The sequence below is a fragment of the Aspergillus affinis genome (genome assembly GCF_023601865.1).
Source record: "Aspergillus affinis strain CMG 70 chromosome Unknown NODE_95_length_147632_cov_85_268117, whole genome shotgun sequence".
Lineage (NCBI taxonomy): Eukaryota > Fungi > Ascomycota > Eurotiomycetes > Eurotiales > Aspergillaceae > Aspergillus > Aspergillus affinis.
The window spans coordinates 116,733-126,849 of record NW_026515876.1 but is presented as its reverse complement, the minus strand read 5'-3'; the positions used below and the strand labels follow the sequence as shown (position 1 = coordinate 126,849).

General features: G+C 49.1%; 4 protein-coding genes across 4 annotated transcripts; 3 read left to right on the top strand and 1 right to left on the bottom strand.

Annotated features, from left to right (window-relative positions):
• Window positions 1–330: 330 nt before the first annotated feature.
• On the top strand, window positions 331–891 carry KD926_011434 (uncharacterized protein; the record flags this gene model as incomplete). Its single annotated transcript, XM_053103715.1, has 1 exon — window positions 331–891. The coding sequence occupies one exon, from the start codon at window positions 331–333 to the stop codon at window positions 889–891; it is 561 nt and encodes a 186-aa protein (XP_052952983.1).
• A 1,190-nt stretch (window positions 892–2,081) lies between these two features.
• Window positions 2,082–4,923, bottom strand: KD926_011433 (uncharacterized protein; the record flags this gene model as incomplete). The annotated part of the gene is made up of 5 exons (XM_053103714.1): window positions 2,082–2,598; window positions 3,352–3,434; window positions 3,487–4,118; window positions 4,208–4,315; window positions 4,599–4,923. 5 exons carry the CDS (start codon window positions 4,921–4,923, stop codon window positions 2,082–2,084), a joined length of 1,665 nt encoding a protein of 554 aa, XP_052952982.1.
• A 2,086-nt stretch (window positions 4,924–7,009) lies between these two features.
• KD926_011432 (S-2-hydroxy-acid oxidase) lies at window positions 7,010–8,280 on the top strand (the record flags this gene model as incomplete). The annotated part of the gene is made up of 3 exons (XM_053103713.1): window positions 7,010–7,089; window positions 7,144–8,188; window positions 8,248–8,280. The coding sequence occupies 3 exons, from the start codon at window positions 7,010–7,012 to the stop codon at window positions 8,278–8,280; spliced, it is 1,158 nt and encodes a 385-aa protein (XP_052952981.1).
• Window positions 8,281–9,030: 750 nt separating this feature from the next.
• Window positions 9,031–10,107, top strand: KD926_011431 (oxidoreductase, short-chain dehydrogenase/reductase family; the record flags this gene model as incomplete). The annotated part of the gene is made up of 3 exons (XM_053103712.1): window positions 9,031–9,146; window positions 9,304–9,618; window positions 9,693–10,107. 3 exons carry the CDS (start codon window positions 9,031–9,033, stop codon window positions 10,105–10,107), a joined length of 846 nt encoding a protein of 281 aa, XP_052952980.1.
• Between the last annotated feature and the right edge of the window lie 10 nt (window positions 10,108–10,117).

The following is a 10,117-nucleotide window of genomic DNA, read 5'->3' as shown; positions in this document are numbered from 1 at the left end:
TCTTGAGCCATTTGTTTAGGAAAGATTTTCTTCCAGTATGGACAATTATTCATTTTGCGTCATGCAGTTCTTAAATAAAAAAAAAGGCTTTAGGCTCAGCTGGATAGCTGAATTCCATGCACTTCAGAATCTCGGAAATGCATCACGCATGTTTGCTCACCTACATACATGCACTCGACTACGTAATTGAATCATGCGCCCCTCTTCTTGCCAGCTTCAAAGTACTAAAAAGTATTAAATCGAGATAAACCTCGTACCCTGTACCTCACCCATCTGCTATCAACTCTCAACGTCTAACTTTCCAGGCACTACCTCTAATCAAATCCAGCCATGTCTGAATTCATTCCATTCTGGAAGCAGCCAAGTCATTCTGATCGCCTTCAGGTCGTTAAAGGCGATCATCCTTACAAGTCATCTGCCTACTCCCTCATCTCTCTTCCAGCGGGAGCATTCTTTGCCAAAATCAGCACCGCAACCTTTGTCGACCATACCACCTACACATCAGTCGCCAACGGGAAGGACTCACGCATCGAGCTCAACTCCGACCTCGTGTATTGCAACCATTCGTGCAATCCGAGCCTGGTTTTCGATATGACCCGATTTGAGGTTCGGGTTTCAGAGGATCGACCTCTAGCTGTGGGCGATGAACTGAGCTTCTTCTATCCGAGCACCGAATGGGAGATGGTACAGCCATTTCGATGCGGGTGCAGCGCTGGTCCCGATAAATGCCTTGGTTTTATCGCTGGGTCGTCGAAAATTGAACCTTCTGTCCTCACAAGGTTTTGGCTGAACGACCATATTCCGCAGCTGTTGGAGGATTCATTAGAAGCTGACAAAGTATCTTCTTCGTATGTAATGGAGGCGCCGGTGGTCGATAGTCCTGGGGCTTGATGGGGCTTGTACTTTTGTATTGGCATGTAACTAGACAATACAATCAGAGGCTAGATAATTAGTTATAAAGAAGCACGAGAGGTTACACATTCATCAAGTAGCGTCCTTTCTACCGCCCAGGAAATCTAGTGCTTGGCGACTCGTCTATAGAACCTTCTCCTGGCCAGTACTATCAACTCATCCCTTCAACTCTCACCCGGATCCCCTGTGCTTCCTCCTAAGACAATTTCCAAAGCTTCAGGCATATTGCAATGTTCGTTCTTGAACACATGTCTTCGATATAGTACGCTAGGAACCTCCAAGCTTTCTATCTCCATCACGTCCTCGTCGTCCTCTTATTTTATTCCATCCGCCCTCGCCGACATTCCCCACCTTTTAAGAATGAATCGCATATTACAATGCATGTTCTTCCGCTCTATGGCTGGAATATCTTGGATTTCTGGTCAAAGAAGATCTCTAGATCGCCCGCTGCGCACCCGACCGCATCCGGTGCCGACACCCAGCCATGCGGATTTCGAATGGAGTAACGAGAAGTTTAGTGGTAGACAGAACGTTGCTGTAGAGGGAGTTGATGGCTCCGAGTGTGGGCAAAGTGGTCGGCGAAATAGGGGAAATTGTGCAGGGTAGACCTGGACATAACTAGGGTATGTGGCATGTCAAATGCTGGAAATGTGACGAATTGAACATAGAATAGTGATGGCAACAAATATGTCGGTTTATTGGCGACCTCCCGCAGTCAAGAGGGAGAAGAAGAGTATAGTTTGGCCGTAACGGGTCACCTGTCGCTGCGGTCTTAGACCGTAGCGTCAGATAGGGCCCAAATGACCCGGGCCAAACTAGGATGGTGGAGGGGACGGTGGTACAACCAGCAGAGACAGCGGGGCCACCGAGCCTGTCTGGAACTGGTAGTTAAGCTTGTACAGAACGGAAACGTTCGTAGTAAAATACACCCTGAATGCCTCCGAAGTCTACCTCCCTAGTATCTGGATCTGGTTATCTAGTATCCTACTGTCGTGTGCATGTTGAGCCGCTCCCTTCCGAAAGCTATAGCCCGAGTAGCCGTCTGTCTGTATGCCAAGTGCTTTTAGCTTAGTAGATAATGTCGAGAGGAAGTTATTGCGGCTGAATAGCCTTCGATAGAAAGAGAATAACGGGGCGTCAGGCTCCTTTGGGTCCAGAAACAGTAGCGCCTAAAACGCACTAACCGGACAGGCTCCGTTTCCTGTCTTTGCAAGTATAATTTGTACTCCTTCATGGCGGCGGTCCGTCTTGCTGCGCTTAAATGTGATTTGTGCGTAGTCGAATGTAGACGAGAATCGGACGTCAGAGTGCGTTAGCTTTGTAGCTAAGAAGATAAAGCGTATGCTGAGGTCTTCTGTTTTATAGGTAAATTCTCTGAAACGGAGGAACCCAGAAAATGCTACCCGGCAGGTGATTGCGAAGTTTAAATCGTCTAAATTGTTTGCAGTTATCTCGAAGGGCTGTAAGGGTAGTGTGGCTAGGCCCGCGGATAGTTTCGTAATGGTATCACGCGAAATCGGTTTCTTAACACGTACTTTCGTGATAGGGTTGAGCCTTCTCGTGCCATCTATGAGATGTCGAAAATGCTTGTTGTCGAAGAGTTTATCCTCAAGGAAGTTATCGATATGGTAAGCTCGGAGAGCGGCTAGGTCGGCAAGTGCAGTATCGGGCTTAACAGCCTTTTGGCTGGAATTCCCAAGAAGTCGTAAGGTTAGCTACGAGGTCAACAATTGTCTGGAGGCTGGCCATGCGGGTAGGTTTTGTAGTGCGCAATGTTTTTCGTAATTGCGCTAAACTGAGAGATAATCGGAACGTGTGTTGGTACTGAGTCCGTTCTAGAGTAGTTTTAGGTGGCCCGCGTTGAGCTAAGGAATTCGTGAAAAGAATCGCGCGGACGGTTCAATACCGAGAGGTCCTGCCAGTGAGAGCAAATGTAAGCAATATTTTCGAGATTGTTACGTGAGAGCGCATCTGCTAATATATTTTCTTCAGAAGGGAGCCAGTGTGGCACGATTTGGATGTCTCTCGCCGCTGCTAGGATTAGTAGGCTCTTCAAAGGTGCGTTAGGCAGACTATGAAGGAAGCCTTTACTTAGTCCTTGTAGGCTGTAAAACTATCCGTGTGGATAACAAGAGTATGATAAAGCCAGTAGTGGCTGAAGAGTAGAAGGTCTTGTAGAATGACGTCTACTTCGGTAGTATTAATGTACGCATGTGCGTCTTGAGCAAGGGCCAGTGTGGCAGCATTGCGTGAATGAAGTTAGTGGCAATGGGCCAGCCAGCAGTCTGATATAGACTAAGATAAGAAGAAAAAGAGGCCCTGGCCTATACTAAAAGCATCTGTGTAGAGATGCGTGATAGCGCGGCAGCAAGGGTCAATTAGAAGTATACCATTAAAAAGAGACAAGAAGTCCTTCTACCATTCCAAATCGTTACGTACCTCGTAAGGGATACGGCGGCGCGCACTTCTCCCACGTGGGAAAACGGTTTAGAAGGTATATAGGGACTGTAGCTTTGTTCTTCCTAGCCGGACAACTCTTGAACAGAAAGCGAGTAAACCTGTAAGACTCTTTACTTGCTTAAGAGAAAGACTCGGTACGTTTAGAGAGGCTGCGGCATTCAGTGTAGCGCAGCACAACTTCTCTGGCGGCAGACGAGCTTCCATTGTGGTAGAGTCTAATTGGATATCTAGAACTGTCACACAGGTTCCCTGTTCGTCCTTCTTAGTGTTACGAGGGATATGTAGATAGTCAGTAACTCTGTTGTAGACCTCGTCAGAGAAATTAACAGGGTCGGACATTGAGGGAGACTGAGTGATTGCGATAAAATCGTCTAGGTAATGATTAATGTAGAATATCGGTAGGAGGCATTGGAGTATCCAATGGAGAGTCTCCGCGAAGAGGTTGAAAAGGAATGGGGCTGTTGCGAGGCCGAAAGGAAGGCAACATTCGACATAAGTGGAATTGTACCACTGGAAAGCAAGAAGGTGCTGGTTATCCTCGGCAGTAGGGACTATTCGGAAGGCGTCCTTAATATCTCTCTTGGTAATTGTGCAACCTGGACCAGTCTGTATAATCTGGTCATAGATATCATCGATTGTGATGTATTCAATTGCTGACCAGGAATCCGGTATACCCTGGTTGAGGCCCTCTCCAGGGGGCCAAGATAGGTTATGGATGCGGCGCCATCCCCTATCGTGCTTGGGGACTAGTCCAGCGGTAACACAAAGGGCGGCTCAGAGACTAGTCTAATACGACCGAGGTTGAGATCCTCTGTTATTTTGGCTGTGATCACACCAGGTTCGTGTATGTAGTGGTTGGTAGAGTAGCGAGTATACTTCTTGCCCCTATAACCGATCTGGGCACCGTAAGTCAGGATGCCAGCGAGAGTGTGCCCGAGACCACCTGGATAGTGGCTTAGAAGGTTGCACCAACTTTGTGCCTGTAGTAGTGACGGAGGGCTGCAACCTTGGGTGTTCGAGGTTAAAAACGGGATATTGAACAGTAGTGTTTGGTCGGGATAGTTGCCCTTGCGGTATAAGGCTTGGGGATAAGAGATCGGAAGCAAATCTGTCGGTCTCAATGGTGTATCTCTCTAAGGATGTACTTTCTTGCTATTTCTTCTTGCGACAGGACGAGGCGCCATGCTCGCCTAGGCCGCATGCCGTACACTCATGACGTCTCTTACAGCCCTCCCAGAAACACCCTGTTGTATTGAACTTATCGCAAACCTCTGTCTCATTATTCGAGGACCTGGTGGACCTAGTTTGGCGAGGGCGGGCTGAAGGTGTCATTGGTGACTTAGCAGGCAGAGTGAAATTATGGCGGAGGTATTTTCCGCGAAATGGGGGTGTGACTAGGTGGCTGACCGTCGATAGTTCTCCTTTATCCAGTAAATATTGATGGAAGTTGAGCGCAAGTGGGAGTACTGCTTGATTTTCCTCGAGATTATCGTCATCTTGCGGGTCCACACGAGGCCTTCTGCGGCGGAGATCAGTCTCCGCTGCGTCCATTTCAAGGCGTCTGGCCCTGTCTCTCTGTATTTGTCTTAGCTAACTGACACGGTCTGCTACGCTCATGGTTTCCCAAATGTGGGCCGGGGGCCAAGCGGAGTCGAGAGGGGCAGGCGTAACACTGCTGGACTGGCTGAACGTCATGGTGGAGGGCGATACGGCGAAGGTCTATCGGTACTCTTGCCGTAAAGAAAAAGGATGTGAAAGACAAGATCGAATCTCGACTGTGTGAGGAATGACGATCTAGCTACAGAGGCAAGCAACTGGCTCTCGTGAGGCAGTTGTAGGAGGGAAGAACCCCTCAGTGGTGTCGGTGTATGTATCACGTGAGGCAACCCCAATAAAACCAACCCCTCAGCTGGCTGAACGTGATAGTCACAAAGGTAAACCGTTTATTTCCAATTGGTCTTATAGTCCATTTCAAATTGAACTGCTGTTATGTTTGTTGTAACTTTTAGCTCTGTCATCGTGGCGCACGGCAGATGACGTAAAGCACATATGACAGAAACTGCAATGTAAACTCAACCGACAACTTTTGTCATGTTCCCATAATTTGTCATGACGCAAATTGTGATACTGCTGGTCAAGCAAGAGTGATGTGATATATCCCGGGTTGTCGAAGTGCAGGGAGCTATGTGAGATCGCGCAATAATGTTTGGCCAGAATTATCGTGATGATTTTAACATAGACTAGCCTTCGTTCAAATATTAGTACTATTGCCACCCTACTATGAGGAAAGTGTCGAGTTTGCATGGCAATGCGATGTGCAGAGTAAGTCTGTTTAACCTTCGGCGTCTGCCAAGGGGCTGCTGAGTGTTGGAAAGGAAAAAGAAGAAGGAATTCGAACAGCCCATCCAGTGCAGGAGAAACGAAAGTCGCGTTCTTCAGGGACTCTCTCCAGGAAGGGATCCACACCGCGAGGTATCTGATGCCAGGTTTCTCCGAGATAATGCCAATTCAACCGTTCCGAAAGACGGGATGTTTCTTGGCAGTTTCAATCGGTCGTCCAGGATTTGGGGGTCACCATGGAATGAGCCCAACAGAGATTTAGTGTCGGAATCACCGGATTGCGATCACGAATATTCTCAGCATTTAGGGCCAGAGCCGGAAATTTTCGGAGGCAGAAATCACTTTGAACATCGCATGCTCTGCTGGTTCAGAGAGCTGCCTGTACGGAGTAAACAACATGTAAATCCCGTAGTGCGCTGTCACTTCGAGACCGGCGGATCAAGATAAGATTGTGACGCCACGATCAACGAAATTTTCCATTCTCCTAACGGGTCTAATAATGAGACCCGACGAGGGGCGGGAAATGATGCGACCCATTAATCAAGGGTCTGTCAGGTCTGGAATCTCTCGTACTCGGTTTTTTCCGTTCTTCGACGGCATCTGTTTCATCCGGAATGAGGCCGGAGTCCGGTGGGCACCAATTGCGTTCTTTTAGGGTTTGCGACGTTGTGGATTTACCTTACCAGCACCAGGTGGCGCCCCAGATTGTGCCAAGCCTGCGTGATATTAAACTCCTGCTTGGCATGCAGACCGGAGATAAGCCCGATTGCCATCTGAAGCTGACTGAAGTCTTCTCCGTCACTAATAAGGTCGACAGTGGCATCTGGGATATATTAACCCGTCCCCACTTAGTGATAACGTTGAGGCCATTTACAGCCACTCAGCCATGCTCTAACGCTCTTTGGCAATGACTAGAGACCCCTAGTTTCTATACTTCCCTTCCTTTCCTTCCTTAGTGACCTCGTTCCGGAACCCTTCCGCCTTAACAATGACTCTTTGTCATCATTATCAAGCAGCCCTCGCGACTACTTGCGACATGAGCAGATTTCTTAGACCTACCTGCCAAGCGAAACCAGCAGGATGCCAATATTTCACCAGGAGAAGCCCATTGGTGATGTTTCACGCCGGTAGATGAGAACGAACCCCGAAATTGAACAATGGGGGGGCGATCTGGAGGTCACTGGGAGCGAGAGTGCATTTAACTACTATGTCTTTCCCCGGTCATCGTTCTTCTATGAGGTAGAGATCACCACATAACGTTCCTTACGATATATCCAACCCAGTCACTCCTTTGACCATGCGTTCCTCGCTCTTTTTGCTGCCGCTGATTCAGGCGGCTTTTGCCACTCGGCCTTTCCTCAACGAGCCCGATACTGGGTAGGCCGGCCATGCTCTCTGTTCATGATGTCCATACATCTAACCATGCTATAGTATCGAGATTGCCCTTGGCAACACCCCGGAGGGTGAACTGCCCGACCTGGAGCAGATTTGGGGTCTTCCTGACTTTGAGTGGGCCGCCAGACGGCACATGAACGACTCTTCCTACACTTACTACCGCAACGGTGCCTCTGGCGAGTGGTCCTACCGCAACAACCTGGAGGTGTACGGCCGGTTCCGCTTCAGACCGAGGTTCCTTGTTGATGTCACCAACGTCGAATCTACCCTCCCCACCTCCATCCTGGGCCACAACTTTTCCGCTCCCTTCTACATCAGCCCTTGTGCGTCGGCCGGGCTTGCCCACCCCGAGGCCGAGGCCAACCTGGTGAAGGCTGCCTACAAGGAGAACATCCTCTACATCCCCTCGCACTATGCCACTCTTAACTTCGAAGAGATCGCGGCTGCCAAGCCCTCCAACGGCTCGCAGACCATCTTCCAGCAACTCTACCTCAACTCCAACGACACCCAGACCAAGGAGTTGTTCGACACCGCTAAGAAGCTCGGTTCCAAGGCCATCGTTTTCACCGTGGATTCGGCCTCCACTGGAAACCGCCTCCGTGCTAACCGCTACGGCGTTGGCTCCCAAAACACCGATTACACCTACATTACCTGGGACTACTACAAGAAGATCCAGAAATTCACCACCCTCCCCATCGTCTTGAAGGGTCTGCAGACCGTCGATGACGTGCGTCTCGCTGTGAAGCACGGCGCTCCTGCCGTTATCCTCTCCAACCATGGTGGTCGCCAGATCGACGGCTCCCCTTCGCCTCTCGAGGTTGCGCTCGAGATCCACCAGGAAGACCCCGACCTCTTCAACCATATTGATATCTTCGCTGACGGCGGTGTTCGCTATGGCGTGGATGCTCTTAAGCTGCTTGCTCTGGGTATTAAAGCCATCGGTGTGGGTCGTCCTTTCATGTACGCCAACGCCTACGGTGAGGACGGAGTCCAGCGCGCCATCCAGCTCCTCAAGAAGGAGATTGCCATCGACGCCGGTAACCTGGGTCTCGGTGATCTGAAGAAGATCAATCCTTCTTACGTATGTACCCATCAATCTGATGCTTTTTCTGTGATTTTTGCTAATGTTCTTTCCTTTAGGTCAAATGGACGAACAACGGCTGGTACAGCTAGATGTTTCCACAGGGCTTATTCCACCCCAACCTCACCTTACCAACTTTTCCTTTTTAGAAACACTTGAATGTATTTTTCAATCAGCAATATTAGAGTATCAGCTAAAGTTACGTTCACTCTTATCCTCATACGCCCTGTACACATCTATACCATGACACCAAGCTCCAAAATCCTTCCTAGACTTCTATATTTCTTCTACTATAAACCCGTAAAGCACAACATTATAGCTAACCTTCTCACAAGAAGATATGTGGTATCGCATAGAGATACAGTAACACAGCAATGTCTCATCTGTTTAATTATTTGTAAATTGGAAGTGCAAAAGTGAAACATCTTTCAAATGTTTGATGTTTCAAATAGTGACCGCGTAGTTAAAAGGTTCGGTTATAAGCCTGATGACATCATAATCCTCCGAGCTCGTCACTTTGTGGTGGGGTGATAGTATCGCATTCTAAAAGACCTAGCCAGTCTTTCATAACTTTGTTCACCATCAAAAAGATGGTGGAAAATAAGTGCATAAAGCCTAAACCCAACCCACGCAGACAAAGAATAATCTAATCAAAAAATGCGGGGTTAGCGCGGTTTACCCCCTTAGTCGGACCTCGGCACCTTCCCCTCTCAGCTTTAGCCTACGTAGCTTGTCTTTTCTTTTTAACAAACCACTCCTTCTACCGTTCTCTCTCTACTGAACATCAGCCATTCATTCACACATTAAAATATAAAGAGAAAAAAAATAAACTGACAGACGCCATGTCCGCCGAAGAACAAGTCCAGCTCTCCAACTTCGACACGCTCTTCTCGCTAGATGGCAAAGTTGCCGTCGTGACGGGTGGTTCGCGCGGTTTGGGCCTGCATGCTGCCAGTGGGTAAGTTGCTCTTTTTTCATTCAGTCATTCTCATGGATCTTGAATCCAAGGAATGTTCAGTGTGTTTTCTACAACGCGCAGTCCCATCCAAAGCATCCGATTCCCTCCTTTCCTCATCAACATCCTTCTCGCTAACAAAATATGATAAATCAAACAGACTCCTCCAAGCAGGCTGCTCGAAAGTCTACATCACGTCCCGCAAAGCGACCGCCTGTGACGAAGCCGTCCGCGCGCTGAACGCTCTTTCCAACAAACGCCCCGGCGCGGTCGCCATCGCCGTCCCGGCCGATAACAGCCGCATGTCGGAACTCGATCGACTCGTCGAGGAAGTCAAGAAGACAACAGACCATGTTGATATTCTCTTTGCGAATGCGGGCGCCACGTGGGGCGAGAAGTTCGAGACTCATCCTGAAGCCATGTTTTCGAAGGTGATGGATTTGAATGTTAAGTCAGTGTTTTATACCATTCAGAAGTATGTTCTCTCTTCCCTGCGTATGGCTGGATTGAGTTGAGGATGGCTTGCTAACTTGGGTTGGGTGGGTGTAGGTTCGCGCCGCTTTTGTCGGTTAAGGCGACCAAGGAGGATTCCTCGCGCGTGCTCATCACGGGGTCCGTGGCTGGTTTGATCCCCGGTACCCTGGGCGAGAACGCCACGTTCAGTTATTCGGCGTCGAAATCGGCAGTGCTGCATCTGGCGAAGAACCTGGCGCTGGAGCTGGGACCCCGATATATTTCGGTCAATGCGATTGCGCCGGGATTCTACCCGTCGAAGATGGCGAATGGTCTGATTGAGAAGCAGGGCGGCTTGAGTGCGCTGGAGGACCAGTCGCCGAATAAGAGACTGGGGAGACCCGAGGATATTGCCGGATTGGTGGTGTTTATGGCCAGTCGGGCTGGTGCGCACTTGAATGGTGCCGTGGTGGCGACTGATGGAGGCAGCCATTTGAAGGGGAGATTGTAAAGTAATCAAT